General features: G+C 39.3%; 1 protein-coding gene across 3 annotated transcripts in view; it reads right to left on the reverse strand.

Annotated features, from left to right (window-relative positions):
- LOC124802406 (serine palmitoyltransferase 2) overlaps positions 1-17,344 on the reverse strand; it is a 420,470-nt gene that overhangs the window by 24,154 nt on the left and 378,972 nt on the right. For all 3 annotated transcript variants that reach the window (XM_047263163.1, XM_047263162.1, XM_047263161.1), the window contains exon 10: positions 17,128-17,263. In XM_047263163.1, coding sequence (XP_047119119.1) covers positions 17,128-17,263 — 136 coding nt within the window. The remainder of the gene's footprint in view (positions 1-17,127; positions 17,264-17,344) is intronic.

Raw genomic sequence — 17,344 nt, forward strand, 5'->3', positions numbered from 1 at the left:
CTCCAAAACTACCTTACGACGTGTGATGGGGATTTCTGGTATGCTGTATGCCTTTTCTCTGTTCCATTATCAAATGGTTCAAGGGAAAAACAACTGTTGGCAAGCAAGCCCCTGTATGAGCTTCAATTTTTCCGATTTTCTTGTTGCAGTTATATGTGAACAAACTCTTCTTGCAGTGTACTCTCGGCATTTAAATAGTAAAGACCTCCTTCACACACAATGCCTGTCTTGTTCTCTGCCACTGGAGGTTGTTGAGCATCTTCATAACACTCATGCATTTATTAAATGATCCTGTGACAAAATGTGCCGCTCTTCATTGAACATTGAATCTTCCACATCTTTTCTATTAATCCACCTGATATGGAATCCCAACTAATTAGCAAGACTCAAAAATCAGTCAAATGACTGTTTTTAAGGTACCTCTTTAGTGGATGAATTATATATCCTTAAAATTCTGCCTATGAATCTCAGCCTGGCAACTGACTTTCCTGTGACTATCTATATGAAATCATTTCACTTTAGGGACTCTATAAGGCTACTTCGAACTATTTTACCATTTTAATTATTTCCAATGATTTATTGCCAACAGCGTACAGAAATGGATCTCATAACCTTTTTATACTTAACATGCTACATTTAGATACATTCAAAGTTAACTACCAACCCCTGCACCAACTATCAATGCTCTGCAAGTTTCCTGCATTTTACTACATTACTCTGGTGTTGCAGCCATCCTAAAGACAACACCATCATTCCCAAACAGCCTCACATAGGTTATTTCTAATACATCATTTATATAAATGTACTGTAAACAATAATGGGCCGACAACACCCACCCAGAACACACCTGAAATTACATCTCTTTAAGATTGATATGAAGATTTCTATCTGCAAGGAAGTCCTGAATACTATTTTGTCTAAAACTGACATGGTGAGACCATGGCTGTGTACAATTAATGTAGGTTAATTCTTAAAAAGTAGAAGACAGCAACCTACATTAAGTCCTGAATACTTCCAGGAATCTAGTCCAATACTCAGAAGCTCTTCTTTTCTCCACTAAAGGACACTGAAGAACTATATCAAATGTCTTGCAAATGTTGCCCATGGCACTCTGGATTTCAAGATGGAATAGTCAAGTCTGTAGAATTCATGTTGATATCTATAAAGGACATTTTCATTCTCCAAGAAGTTTCTAATGCTTGAGGGTAAAACATGTTCCATAATTATACAACAGTGATTTTAGCTGATTTTCTATTCTTCCATCGCTTGTTTCAATATCTGCCATTCTGGCATTAATGCAGTGACTGAAAGAAAGAACCGCATTACAATCTTCTACAGTGGAACAATTTTGGAAGACCAAATTCAGTACTTTATCTCTGTCATCATCTGTTCTGATGCCACTATTGGAACTGAACAGACCAGTTTCATCAGATAACTGATTTTGTGTGTGATGAAAACTTATTAGGATTTTTGGTTGAATTTCTTACTTTTAAATTCACTGAATGCTTCTCACATTGCTCTGCTTATGCTCATTTGCCTTCGTTCATCTTTTGTTTGTCAACTAAGGTTTCACTTCACTTAAATCTGTAATGAAGTGCTTTTTCGCTTTCGTAGCAGATTTCTAACACGGCTACTGAACCACAGTGGCTCTTTCCCTCTCTCATACCCTTGCTATGCACATAAAGATCTACAATGTATTGTACAATCCTATTTAATTTTATTCACTTGTGCTCCACACCTTTGCTTGTACACCTTGCTTTCGGCCATTCTTGCTAAGAAAAAAATAGTGTGTTTCCTTTCTTAAGAATCCTTTTAACATCCACAGTCAATGATGCTATCACAGCCTTACGATCAGTGATTCCCTCTTCATCATTAACTGGTTTAAAAAATTAGGTTTGTTAATTATTACGAAGTTTAAGATGTTGACCTCACAAGTTAGTTCTCCAACTAACTGTTCAATTTTATTTTTTATTTATATTTTATTTATTTTTTTGAAAAAATCACAGATGAATACCCCTATTCGGCAACATTCTTAATTACATGGTTGTCCTGTTCTATTTCTGGCAATGTGAAGTTTCTTCCTATTACAATAGCTCGAGCAGGAGACTAGTTCACAATATTCTCCAAGTTTCTTCTGAAGTGCTCTGCCACTATGGCTCTTGAAGCAGGAAGACTATAAAAGGATGTGATTACCATGTTTGAACTATCCGTGATGCTTGCCCTCGCCCAGATCATTTCAAATTCACAGCCTGTAATACAATTACTAGAGACTACAGAGTTCTTCATTGCAATAAATACGCCATCACCATTAGTATCTGGCTTCTCCTGATATGAATCTAAATTTAGAATTTCACAGGTATTCACATTTGTCATAATTGCTTATGGGGATTATTACCCCTATTAATTCTGGTACCTGACTGTGGATGCTTCAGCATATTAGTAGTATTACAGTAACATATTCTTGTTTTCATCTACAAGGACAAACTTTCTCTTCTGTGAGTAACATGGCTCATCTTTCTATAATTACAGCACGTAACTCATCATTCACCCTATGGAAAGATACCTCTGGGGATCACTAGACTTCTTGAACTATAGCAGAAGTCCAGACATCTGCCTCTAAGATCTTGGTAACATAATCTGAACTTCTGATTCATATCTTCCTCTTTGCTCCACAAAAGGAGCATCATAGATTGTGTGTACGATGGTACAAACAGTGGCTCCTGATTCCACCTGGATTTGAGGCTAACTGTCTCCACCAATTCACATTTAGAATGGAAGATGGACTTAAAACCAGGCAGCATGTGTAATTTGTGCCAACGAGAGCTACCAAAACCACCTCCAAACATTCGATGGACCTCCTATCCAACATACTGGATGCACCTGGCTTTCTTTCTCAACATGCCTGCTGTTTCCCTGGCAGGTCTTCATTAGTAGCATAACATTGGAGCTCCCAGTCACAGACATACCTACCCTCTGTGCTTGTCCAGTCTTGGCAGGAAAAAAAGCCATTCACCCATCAGAAGAGGCAATTTGTGTACCAACTAGTACAGGGTGAACATGCAGACAAGGAAAAAAAAATTCCAGAATTTCCTGATTAAAAATATGCTTTTTCCCTGTTAACTGACAGTATATTTTCTCTCAGACCTGTATAACATATCAATCCTTTGAATGGTTATGGTTTTATACATGGGTATTGAATTTCCTGGCACTTTAGAAAATGAAACTCTGGGAAAAAAACACGTTTTGGAAAGATCTTTAATTTATAGCAACATGTACGCTGCATATTTTCATATTGCTAAAGTATAAATTCTAATTCCACCAAACACCACATATTACTTTCCGAAGCATTGAAATCGAGATTGCGATGCGCTTTTGTAAGCAGTCATAGCTCATGTCAGGTAATCTAGGCAGCCAATGACAGAGGATATTCAGAGTTTAGGACACATGATGTAGTCAGCCAATAGCAACATCACTGTTTAATAGTGTGAACACACAAGGTTAATACGCTGCAAGAGAACCTAAGCTTTCACATACAACGCTGGTCTTTTATGCGTGTATTACACTTTAAGATATATCACACAAATGTGCCAGTAAAATTTTTAATAATGATGTAAATGTCTGATCTTCTGGGCTCCAATTCATCTAAATGGCTCGTCATCAACAAGTTGATTTTTAAATCAACGCTCTGTGATAGAAGAAATTCATCATACATTATCACACATAGTTCAACTTGCATAAAAGAAAATTTACTCTGAAAGAAACGATTTTCAAACCATTATTCGCAATATTTTCTTGTGACCTTTTAGAAATAGGTTTGTTTCAGCAGTTGCCAGAGAGCACCAGATAACAGACGCCACCGCTCTTGTGCAGCTACGATGACATAGGAGGTCCGTATGTTTGTAAGTGTAAAAAGTTAAAAGATCTTACATTATGTCATCAGACATCAGAGGATACTCCAAGAGCATCGGAATTTCGTGACCCATACTAAAATGTGCACATGTAAAGTGCACATTCATATAACCAGATTCCCAGTGAAGCAGGTCTAGACCTGATATTAAGCTTTTCAATGTGGTATTCGGAATGTAAATTTTCTTGGAGTACCAGTACTGTGTTATCTCATGTTTGGTTCTTTATTATGGCATAATGCTATACGTGCTAGAAGATGAAAATCAATATAATGGAAGGAAACATTCCACGTGGGAAAAATTATCATACAAACAAAGATGAGGTGACTTACCGAACAAAAGCACTGGCAGGTCGATAGACACACAAACAAACACAAACATACACACAAAATTCAAGCTTTCGCAACAAAAGCTTGAATTTTGTGTGTATGTTTGTGTTTGTTTGTGTGTCTATCGACCTGCCAGCGCTTTTGTTCTAGAAGATGAAAACGTGCACATGAAATGCATCAAACAGTTGAAACTAACCAATAGTGTGGAATTAAACACTTTGTTTCAAATATATTGATTGCCTCAGTGGAAAACATTAATAAACGAAAATTTCTTTAGCAAACTGACAAACATAACGTCATTGTTCTGCAAGGCAATTAATGCTTGACAGCCAGAAAAATTGAAATAAAATAAAATCTGAAACTAATAACATATTTTAACCTTCCGTAATTAAGTGAATGTATTTTAATTCACTTGATAGCTCCCGGTCACAGAAATCCGTTTTGTTTTCATTTGATGTGAGAGTAGTAAACTAAGAGGAAATAGCAAAATCACTAAATGTAAACATGGTCACATGGAGACTACCCACTACCCCACTATAACTCAAGACTGCTCTGCGCATCAGCCTAGGATCAACGATATTTCCGAACTGGGGCAATACTAGATTGGCCCCCAGCCCCACCCTCGAGCATTTGAGATAGGACGTCAAAAATTTTAAAAAATGTTCATTCTGTAGCGCACATCGTTCTGAAGGGTCTGATGCATAAAATATATGTATTTGAAGGAATGTAAGACATGTTATTTGGTCTTAAGTGTGCCAAAGTGCAGTGCCATGCATCTTCACACAGCATTCTTCTATCGAATGTTGCTGTATTTTGCTCTGTGGAATTGAAAAGCAAAAAGCTTTACGTTAGGAAATAGTTTCACACTTCATTCATACGCTCCAGTTTCTCAAGCATGAGACCGAAAAGTAGTAGTACGAAATTTTTATACAAATTTGGAATCGTCATATTCTTCCATAAATTGTGTGACGTCCCCATTTTTTCTCCTTCCTCATTCTAACAAACAGTCCTGTCATCACTAATTCTGTAACTATTCCTGCAATGTCAAAGCTTATTTGTCGGTTAATTTCACTAACTCTGCCAGAATAACCGGTTAAGTTAACCCGCGATTTTCATCGGCTAGGTGTTGTTACATGTTCATACAATGCGTTTTCCGCGCTACTTCCAGAATATAACTTAAAGCGGCTGCTAGCGTGGGACCGAATAACTGGCCCTTACTAGTATTGCAATCTGGCCAAAAATTTTCTGTCAAAATTTCATTTTCTTGGATACACCGTGAAGATAATACGTAATCTGTCTACCTGTTGTTCCTGATAGTCGTTTATTTCCACTCTGGTAATCTGAATCTACGGATTTCACTAGTAATTAGAACAATGCTAATCCTTCACAAAACCAATAAACCACATAATGAGACAGCGGTTGGTAATTCATCTGTTCAGCTTTACTCCACTCAGCTCATACAGCTCCTTTTGTCTGTAGGGAACTTTGTTTCTAGATCGACGAGGATTCCCTTGACAGAGACATCACGTACACTATGCATCCATTCACAAATCAACTTATGATACATTCAGAAATCAACTTAGAATGTGTTCAAAAATCGACAGGAATGTGTTTCAATGTCATATGAATAATCAATAGACCAATGTGCGCTGGATGCTAGGCGCTTTGCGAAACAAGTTTTTTTTTCCTCAAGAAAATAAATTTGCACCTCTCACCCTCCTAGATCCGGGCCAGCTGCGCATGCCTGAGTCTGGCAGCTTGGGTGCACCGGTAAATTTTTTCCCGGTAGCATCTAGCTGCTTGCTGCGACTGCTTACACATCCAACAGCCACATTTCTGCAGCCACAAGAGTGAGAAGGTATTACTCAACTGTGCATGCTCATGATCCCACTCATAACTGCTAAAACAAATCTAATGTGAACAATTGTGACGTCACACTCATCGGAAGCAATTTGTTGTTATGAAGCATTGCACAGTCTTCCTAAAGCCTTCGGCACATTTTGCTGTTGGCAGATGCTTGTATGCGCACTGTGGTTTGTTGATGTATATGGCGTATTTCCTTTGCAATTTAAGTTTTATTTTCATTTTTTCTCTCATTCATGTTTTATTGTTGCAGTATTATTCTGCAGAAGCGAGATACAGAAATATCCTTTGTTAGAATATCAGTCCTTACAAGTCAAAATTACAAAAACTTAACTGAAAACAAAAACAATGAAAAATTCCCGGAAATCTAAAAAATTCCTGGGTTTTTCCTGGTTTTCTCCCGGATGAAAAAAATTCACGAGTTTTCGCCAGATCTCCCAGTTGTCCCAGGTCATATATACCCTGCAGTACCTGTCACTTGGGCATAAGGAGGCAACTGGTTAGCTCCCACATTCACATTTTGGTCACATAAATGTAAACCCACCATTCTCTGCCACACAATCTTGAGCAAGGATGAAAAGGGACTGCTGTTACACAGTGACATTAGGATTTCCGCAGATTCCAGCAGCACCAAAGGTGTCACTGGTTTCACCACAGCATCTTAAAACTATTGTGAACACAATCATGCCACAGGGCAAAACAAATCGTGAAAGACTTTTTTCACTAGTAGCCTGACTCCCTTCCCATCAATAGTGCCTTCAAACTCTAAGAGATGAGAACCGATTTTGCAACACACATTTGCCTCTTTCCATTCCCTTGGTCAAAATGTATGGTAGTTTCTTGCCCTTCCCTCCCCCCCCTTCCCTCCTCTCTCATTATTTGCAATTTGGGCATTCACTTCAGGAAAGGGGAGGGGGGGGGGCAAGAGGGGCACTAGCCCCTCCTGGAATTTGGGGTATAGATTTTTCAAAAATTTCTAGGAATGATTGTCTGTGATTATACTACACCATAGACATGGTACTGCCAAGAGTGACAGGAAATGCGGCTTTAGCAATGACTGTATAACTTGGGCTTGTTTGATTGCTGGGTGTATCAAGGTGAATTACACCCTTACCTATGCACGTTGGTAGTTTCTGTGCAGTACTGCAATTACGGTGAATGTGAAGATTTACTGAACATTGCCAAGAAGTCCCCAATATATTCTTTCCCCATATGGTGCTGCAGAAAGGGGCTATTCCTATGCTCTGCAAACCACCGTGATGTGCATGCCAGAGGGTAAGTCCCTTTGTACCAGTTATTAGGGTTTCTTCCAGTTACATTTACGAATGGAGTGTGGTAAGAATAATAAACCGAAGTCTACCACCTACTTTATCCACAACTCAACCTCTGTCATCATTCCACTTCATATACCCACAAAGTGTTATGCCCAGATATTTGTACAAGTTGACGGATTCAAATATGGTTGATTTTAGGGAGGGGACCAAACAGCAATGTCATTGGTCTCATCGGATTAGGAAAGGATGAGGAATGAAGTCGGCCATGCCCTTTCATAGGAACCATCCCAGAAATTCCTGAAGCAATTTAGGGAAATCGAGCAGACTCCTACAGTGACTCATTGATATTATAGTCATAGAATACTACATTTTTAATATTTTGAAGTGCAAAATTTTACATTTCTGAACATTTAAAGCAAGTTGCTAATCTTTGTACCACTTTGAAATCTTGTAAATCTCTGACTGAATCTTTATGCAACTCCTTTCACATAGTACTTCACCATAGGTAAATGCATTATCTCCAAAAAGGGTGACTTTACTATTAATCTCGTCTGCAAGGTCATTAATAAACAACACAAACAGCAAGGATATAAACACACTTCCCTGGAGCACATCTGTAGTTAGTTCCACATCTGATGATGACTCTCCGCCCAAGATAACATGTTGTATCCTACCTACCAAAAAGTCCTCAATCTAGTCACAAATTTCACTTCATACCCCATATGAGTGCACTTTTGACAATAAACGTAGGTGTGGTATTGAGTCAAATGTTTTTCGGAAATCAAGAAATACAGCATCTACCTGAATGCCTTGGTCCAAAGCCTTCAGTATGTCATGTGAGGAAAGTGACGAAAACGCGAATCGACTTTCACAAGACTGATGTTTTCGAAACCCATTCTGTTCAAGATACCTCACTATGTTGGAGCTCAGAATAGGAGCTCAGAATATGTTCTAAGATTCTGCAACAAATCAATGTGAAGGATACTGGACAATAGTTTTGCGGCACTTCTACTACCTATCTATAAGATGATGTGACCTGTGCCTTGTTTGAGGGATCTGTGACAGATTATAGTTAGAAGAGGGGCTAACTCTGCTGCAAATTCAGTACAGAATATGTCAGGGATTCCATCAGGCCCTGGAGCTTCATTCAACTTCAACAATGTCAGCTGTTTCTCAACATCAATGACATTAATACTTATTTCATTACTCTTTTCAGTGGTACGAGGATTAAATGGGGCAGTCCTCCAGGGGTTTCCTTTGTAAATGAACATTTGAAAATGGAGTTAAGCATTTCAGCTTTTGCTTTGCTACCCTCAATTTCAGTTCCTGCCCCATTCATTCATTGGGAACTGAACATTAATTTTTACAAATAACCATAATTTCTTTGGGTTCTGTGGAAGAGCACATGACAATATTCTGCTCTGATAGTCACTGAAAGGCTTCACGCATTGCTCTTTGGACAGCCAAACACGTTTCGTTCAGCATCTCTCTACATATAACCCTACACTTGTTTTATACCTATTACGCAGCAATCTCTGTTTCTTTAGAAGTTTCTTTACAGTGACTGTATGCCATGGAGGTTCTCTCCCATTATGAACTTTTCTACTGTGTACATATCTGTCCAGCGTATGGTCAACTATTTTTTTGAACTTGACCCAGAGTTCCTCTACATGCTCCTGCCTTGTGCTGATAGTTTCAAGTTCCTCACTGAGACATGACACTAATGATTTTTATCTAGTTCACTGAATATATGTAACTTTCTGCTTGTTTTAGCTGTCCTTTGTGTTCTGGCATAACCACAAGCACCGGAACGAAGAGGAAGAACACAAGACCAGAGAAGGCAGTGTGGTGACGTCAGCCAATAGCCTGCTAATGAGGACCGCACCACGACAGGAGCAACCTCTGCAAGAACTGAATACAAGCTCCGCCTCCTGCCAGCCTCGACCGGACATTAGTGAAAAGCATTTGCGGAGTATTAGCACAGCCTAGCAGAGAGTGCTATGAGAACAGTTAGTAGTGATCCACAAACTGGGTGATAGGCTTGCCTGAACATTGCATACATCACAGGGCTCTGATTTATATTGCCTGTCACCCGTTGCTTGCGACACTTGTTCTACAGCCAACGTTAAGTATTGTCAATCTGCTTTATTGAAATAAAACTACTAATATTTGCTTGAATTGTTGTGTAGCAGTCAGACAATGCAGCATCCTTTAGGCACCCTAAATGAGACGAGTGGGAGAGACCCAACACTTTGTACTTTGATAACCATGTTTAAGAATTCGTAAGTGTTATGGGTGGTATCGAAGTTGTATAACCACTTTTAAAGTTCACGTCCTGTTTTTCTACATACTACTAACACTGTCATTTCTTCTGCCTGTTTTGTTAATAACCAACACGACTTTCTTAAGTTTTTAGTCTTCTCTTTATAGCTTAGATCTTTAATTTTCAGTGTCAAAGTAACATTATTGGTATACAAACAAAACCATCTTTTGTGAATACGTCTAGCTTTATTATCTAACTCATTTGATGTGCTGGATTTAATAATGTGGGGGATGTAATTTCATATTGTAAAATCATAAAAGGTGGAACCAATGTTCATCCTGATGATTCAAAAACATGTTTCCCTTTGGATATTAAAGCAACCTACCTTCAAAAAAATCTTAAAAAGTTAAACTATTAATGTTTGACACACAAAACATTCAGTATATTTTCTGACAAGTTTAGTTCTTGAGCTATGGTATATTTCCAGACTCATGAAATCAGTTGTATAGTGATTAACAAGTTTTGAATCTTGCCCCCTCTTGGGAAATTTTCTGCGCACACCTATGGGCATGGTCACTACAGCGCAGACGACAATGAAAACACAGCAGGCAGCTGCAAGCACAAACAAACAAGAAATATGAATAAATGATTGGTAAGGATTGGTTGGGGGAGGGGGGGGAGGGGGGTGTTAACAAGTCTCTCACTCATCTCAGAGGCCAGCCAGCCTACACTTGTATTCTGTGTTTTCGCGAAAGCAGAAGTGACATATGGATCACTGATCCCTTCTGGTATTGTGATAGTTGTATCCAATCCATGATGAATCAGGACTAATTTCTTTTGCTCATTTCAAAATAAGGAAAGAAGAAAAATGAGCAATGGACAACACAAAGCATTTGGTAACGGCTACTGCGCAGCTGCTTACTGAGGTTGGCAATGTTGTAAACAAAACAGGTCAAAGCCATACTCCCATCAATATCTTGTGCAACAGTAGTTCAAAACACAGCTCACCTAAAACTGCCACATCAGATTGTCCACAATTTTGCACAATACCAACTTTAGCTAACAGACAAATTTAAGCGTTTCTGTATTTAGTCCAACACTTGAGTCCTACTTTGCCATATGCGGTATTTATCTTAGAGACGATTCAATCGTCCACAGTCTAATGTGGAACCCAAATGTAACTTACAACCACATTGACATGTCACTGTGTTCGTGTATAGGTGTGCTCTTTATTTTGCGAAGATGTTCTTACACGCATTCTCCTTCCAAACTGGCCTTCGCCAGATATTCTGCAATACCAGTGACCAAAGCCAGTTTCCTTTTTGAACTTTATATGCATAAAATAAAGCTATTTCAAATTATCTTTTATAAGGTAATTCATCTTGTTACAATTCTCTTTGAAATAGTGTTTGCTGCATCAATTTGCATTTTTGCATTTTGAGACAGAATTCACATCTATATTTGCATTTATCATGAAGGCAAATTTTTCTGGACCCTACCAGTACTCTAATAACTTTGAAATTTTATACAGCCTGTCAGAACAATAGCTACTTGCTGTAGAACATTGAGTTCTATACTTTAAATATTTTTAGAGATAGTCTAAATTATCTAAAAGCTAAATTTTATAACTTCCCATTAAAAAACAACCTCCAAGACATATCTTCATAAATACATCAAAAGCTGCTTTAAAACAAGCACTTTGTTGTTAAATAATGAATTAAACAATACTGTGTTCATAACAGTGTGAAAGTTACCTAAATGTTCTCAATTTTCAGCCAGTTGCCATTCTTATTTTCATTTGTTATACTCCTTGACAGAGTGGAAGGCTGATTTAGTCCAGCATCTAAGCGAAGTACGATTCTTCAGATTCATTAATAATTAATTACGAAAAGGAGTGTGAATTTTACTGTGCAACTGAGCAGTGAATTGTATATATGCCTACCATAAAGCAGCCATTTAAGGATTATAAAAGCCAGATCTTTACTTTTGTCCTTAAGACAAGTACAGATGAGATCATTTTCAACTTATATACTTTTTGGAAAAGACTAAGACTAGAAAGTGACTGAAGTAAATTTAGAGTTGAGGATTGGTCAAGGAGCAAAATTACCATGTTGTCTGCAGAAAGCTGAATGGGTACCTTATGTTTCAGCTGATCAGCAACAGGAATGACTGCACATTCTGCGAGCATGAGATATTTGTGTGTGTGTGTGTGTGTGTGTGTGTGTGTGTGTGTGTGTGTGTGTGTGTGTCTCGGGAAGTCATAGTTTAGATCTACTAGCATCAGGACCTATGCTTAGGTGTTCTAGTGATGTTGAGGAAATGTTATAATTTGTTTCCACCGAGACGTTCACAAAATAATGAGATTAGGTTTAAATGACGTTTCTAGAAGTTCTGGGATTCTTAGAGAACTTGTGAATTTTTTCTTCTGATGGGCCTTCTCTCTCTCTCTCTCTCTCTCTCTCTCTCTCTCTCTCTCTCTCTCTCTCTCTCAGCATGATGTGCAGTCAACAGTTGTGAAATTTCTTGAATAATGGTGAACTGTAGTATTTGAGCAAGGATACTGAACTGATAATCACTGTGTGAACTTTCTTACTGTTTACTAACTGGTGAATGTTACGGTTTTCAGACAGCAGGTCGCGATTTCTAAGTATACATCAATCAGCCGGGCCATTATAACCACTGACCTACTATCGAATAAACCCATCCAGATGATAGCAGCGCCACCTGACGAGAAATGACTGCTAGTCAAACACACACACACACACACACACACACACACACACACACACACACACACTCTCTCTCTCTCTCTCTCTCTCTCTCTCTCTCTCTCTCTCTCTCTCTGCATGCAGTACTAATGAGCGTGCCATCTGTGTGTAGAAAGAGGAAGGCGCGCAGTTATCTGAGTTTGACCACGGGCAGATTGTGATGGTCTGGAGACTCAGCACAAGCATTTCAGAAACTGCATGACTTCTTGGGTGTTTGAAGAGTGCTGTGGTGTCTCCAACACGTGGTGAAACCAAGGTGGAACCACATCTACACATTGTGGAGGTTGGGCGGTCACCTGTCATTACAGACATCTGATGTATGCTGGGCAGACAGAACAGATGGCAAACTGTGGCATAACTAACACCAGATTTTAATACTGGGCAGAGTACAAGTGGGTCTGAACGCACAGTGCACCGAACACTTCTAACGCCTTTGCAGCCGAGAACACATGCATGTGCCAATGTTGAGAACAAAACATTGGCAACTACAGCTGAAATGGGCACAATGACCATTGGCACTGGATGCTGGTACAGTGACAGAGAGTTGCATGGTCTGATGAATCCTGATACCTTCTTCATTGTGCCGATGGGAGGGCGCAAATCCATTGTCTCCCAGGGGAACAGCTCCGTCATATCTGTTCTGCAGGACAGAGACAAGCTGGTAGCGGCTCCATTATGGTTGGGGAATCTTCACGTGTGCATCCATAGGTCCAGTGGAGCTCATGCAAGGCATCATGATGGCCACGGATTATCGTACACTGGTTGTAGACCACGAACACCCATTCATGACAGTCATGTTTCCCAATGCCAGAGGCACTTTTTGACACGATAATGCACCATACCACAAGGCCAGGAGTGTGATGGAGTAGTTCAAGGAACACAGTGGTGAGTTTCAATTGACATACTGCCCCCCCCCCCCCCCACCCATGAACTCACCATATCTAGGATGTGATTGAACATGGCATCAGAGCTCATTGCCCCCCCCCCCTCCCCACCTCCTCCACCCTGGAATTTATGGAAATTAGGTGACTTGTGTGTGCAGATGTAGTGCCAACTCCCTCTAGCGGCCTACCAAGGCATTACTGCTTCCTTGCCACAACACGCCATCGCTTTTCCATGTGCCAAAGGTGGACATACGAGCTATTACGCAGGTGGTCATAATGTATTGGCTCATCATTGTATGTTTTCATGTCAAGAACTATGTGCTAGTTCAGACTTGGTGGCAACCATTAAAATGCATAGACACTAGGAGAGAACTTTTTTCAGATCTGTTACAATGAACCCTCGTTGCAGCAGGAGATTAAACATTTTCTGCGCCCTAATGACTCATTGTGCAGCCTGTCTTTTTAAATAGTTTTTCCAGGCTAAACAAGATTATGCATCACTTCAGGGCAGGCCGTGATTCTAAGCAGCTCACAAAGAAAATTCAAATAGAAAGAATGACCCCATGCAGCCACATAATGGTTAAAGTTCATGAAGAATGGGTGAATCATACAACCACAACATGCTGGGCAATGCATCAAGCACATCCTGTAGCCTCCCTCTTGTGCTTTTTACCTTGTACTGTACAGTGTGCTGTAACTCAAGAATGAACAGTTATGCTCAAATGAAAGATGACTTTATTTTTCTACTATTTCTGTCTGTGAGATACAACACATGATCCCCTTTTGATTTGAAAATTGAAAGTTGTATGTACAACGGTGACTTAAAAAAATGGACACCTCATTGTTAACACAGCTTCACAGGTCACCAATGCCCCTCTTGTACTTTATTTTTTGGGTTTATCCACCCACTTTTGTTTTATAAGGGACTTCAAAAGCTTTGGACCACTTTGTACTACAGCGCTTTTGGCCACAGCCTTCACCAGTAAAAGAGAGAGACAAACTATTCATACACACAAGCAAGCCATCCTCAAGCACACATCATGTTCACATGACTGCTAACTGTTGGCAGTCAAGTGTGCACGGGGTGTGCTTACTTGTACGTATGAGGGCATTTTGAAAAGTAAAGATACAATGGCTTGCAGTCCTTAAATAGACCATTTATTTAGAACACGTCGGTTACATCTTATTACCTGGATTATTTGTTATTTTTCGACATAATCACCCCCGTTATCCAAACATTTGTTAAGTCAGTGCACAAGCTTTTGTATCCCACAGTCAGAGAAGGTTGCCACCTGTTGTCGGAACCACATTCCAACTTCATCTTTGACCTCTTCATCGTCGTGGAATGATTTTCCACCAAGATGTGACTTCAGGTAATGGAAGACATGGAAGTCGGTGGGCGCAAGGTCCGGACTGTATAGCGGATAGTCCAATACATCCCATTTGAATTGTTTGAGTAGTGCTTTGGTTACGAGCGCTGTGTAAGGCCGAGCATTGTCATGAAGCAAGCAGACTCCACTTATCAGCATTCCCCAGTGTTTGTTTTGAATTGCCCTTCGAAGACGTTTCAAAGTCTGGCAATATGCAGCAGCATTAATCATCATTCCAGAAGGCATAAATTCCAACAGAAGAATGCCTTGTCTGTCCCAAGAAACAGAAGCCATGATTTTCTTCGCTGAAATCGACGTTTTGCATTTCTTGGCTTTTGGTGAATTCGAATGGCACCATTGCATTGATTGTTGCTTGGATTCAGGTGTATGGTGATAAACTCACGTCTCGTTACCTGTCGCAAAGTGAACAAGGAACTCATCACCTGCTTCAGCATAGCGTGTGAGGAAGCAAAGTGCAAAGCCCATCCTTTTCCTTTTGTGTTCTTCCGTTAACAGTTTTGGAACCCAGCGTGCACACAATTTCCTGTACCCTAACTTGACAGTCACATCATAAAGAGTTGTCATTGACACATCCGGTATGATCTGAAGCAATTCTTTCAATGCGAGACGTCTATTTGCACGAATTGCTTCCTCTGTTCTCCGAAGAAGGACATCAGAGATCACAGATGGCCGACCTGTTCTTTGTTCGTCATGAACATCGGTCCTACCTTCAGAGAAATGACACCACCATTTCGTCACATTTTGTCGATCCATAATGTTCCCATAAACAGAAACAATGTCTTTGTGAATATCTGCTGGTCGCTGACCTTTTGCATGAAGAAAACGTATGACGGAGCGCACTTCGCATTTGGCGGGATTCTGAATCGGCGCAGCCATTTTAAACACGATCTACTTCAACCAGAAGCAACGTTCAACTGCCGAATGCCCGCGAGGAGAAAGCTAACAGTTCAAGGTTAACACCAGAGTTGCCAACTTGCTCACCAAAACTCTTCTGTTCCTCTGGTGTACGGTGTATCATTACTTTCCGAAATACCTTCGTATGAATGGTGTGTGTCTCTTATATTGATGAAGGCTGTGGCTGAAAGCTTTATGTAAGGGTCTTTTAATTGTGTCTGTCAGCAACTTAAAATGTGTTCCTTATGGTAAGTAGTAATGTGTCTTGTCCTACATGGTTGCTTGTCATGTTTGTGTTTTGACACCAATAGTGAGCTCTAAAGTGTCTAAGTATCTTCACCATACCTAACCTAACATGAAATCAATTCAAGGCATACCTAACCTAACATGAAATCAATTGAAGGCACCCCAAAGCACACACTACAGACTTATGAGGCACAATGACAGTACTGGCTGCAGCATCACATGGTACATTGCTGCTTGCCACTGCACCTCACCCCACACCACACCTTCTTACACACACATCTCTATAAGAAAGTCATGATGCAAGAAACACAGTTCTAGAGCTCCAACTGTGAAACCAATTAAGACAACATGTGAATATTTCAACCTTGACTTCAATATACCTGCTTCTTCCTCTGAATTCAACTACTATCCTCAAAAATGATTAAAACATTTATGTAAAGTGTAGTATTCCGGGTTTTTATAAAAAAACGTTTATTACTATTTTATTGAAACATTTGATTCAACTATGACAAGATGTGGTCACTGGCACCAAATGTGAATAAAGTCCAATAAAATGAGTTTGTACATAGTGCATTTTACAAGAAAAATCATCTGAAAATAATTTTAAATGGAAGGAAGTGAAATATAACAAATACTGAATCTCATTAATGTAGATACAAAAGAGAGACTGGACTATTGTCAAACATTCCTTGAACAATGCCAGCTAGTGACTGTTGACAAGCAAGCACATCTAAGTGAGATTTCTGCTATGTATGCCAAGAAAATCTTTTGCAAATGCTATTTTTCTTTTTAATTTTGAAGAGGCCTGTGGGTTTACAAATGAAATAATCAATAGTACTGAATGTATCATTTAGTGTTGCCTTTAACAATAACTTTCTCATGTTCACCAAGGCAGTCAATATGTCGATGACATTCTGTAGTAGACCTCAGATCTCAGCCTCCTTTTTCAGTTTCATCTTCTTTTAGAGGTCAATTGTTCTTAGACTTCTCCTCTATTTACTGACATTTCTGGTATTTCACCAAGCAAAGCTCAATGCAGGTATCACACTGATTTGTTGACAGCAGAATATTTTAAATCAAACTGAATGCTCACAACTTTCCGCTATCAAGCTACCTTTAAAGTATTTTTCATATGCTCTTTTCCTTCATATTCTCTTTTTTTGCCATTGTCTCCTCACTCCTAAGACAAGAAGCTTCTAACAAAACACTTCTTTATAAAATGAGAAGGACTGCTCAATTATTATATCATGAACAACACAAATTTACAATAGTTTTAAGTTATAGGGACAGTGTTGTTTAGCTTTGCTTACCCAATTTTTGAGAACATGTACACCAGTAATGGGACAACGGGTGAATCTTCATTACCATAGATAATAACTCCCATTTGTTTTAATCTACGACGAAAATATCTCGTGTTATTTGCCAGCTGCTTAACGCGTCTCATTCCTGAAACCAGACAGACAAGCATGTTTTTAAAATATCTTGTAACTGAAGTCTGTGTAGCGAGACATCTTATATAACAAAGAT

Source organism: Schistocerca piceifrons, chromosome 6, assembly GCF_021461385.2.
Source record: "Schistocerca piceifrons isolate TAMUIC-IGC-003096 chromosome 6, iqSchPice1.1, whole genome shotgun sequence".
Classification (NCBI taxonomy): domain Eukaryota; kingdom Metazoa; phylum Arthropoda; class Insecta; order Orthoptera; family Acrididae; genus Schistocerca; species Schistocerca piceifrons.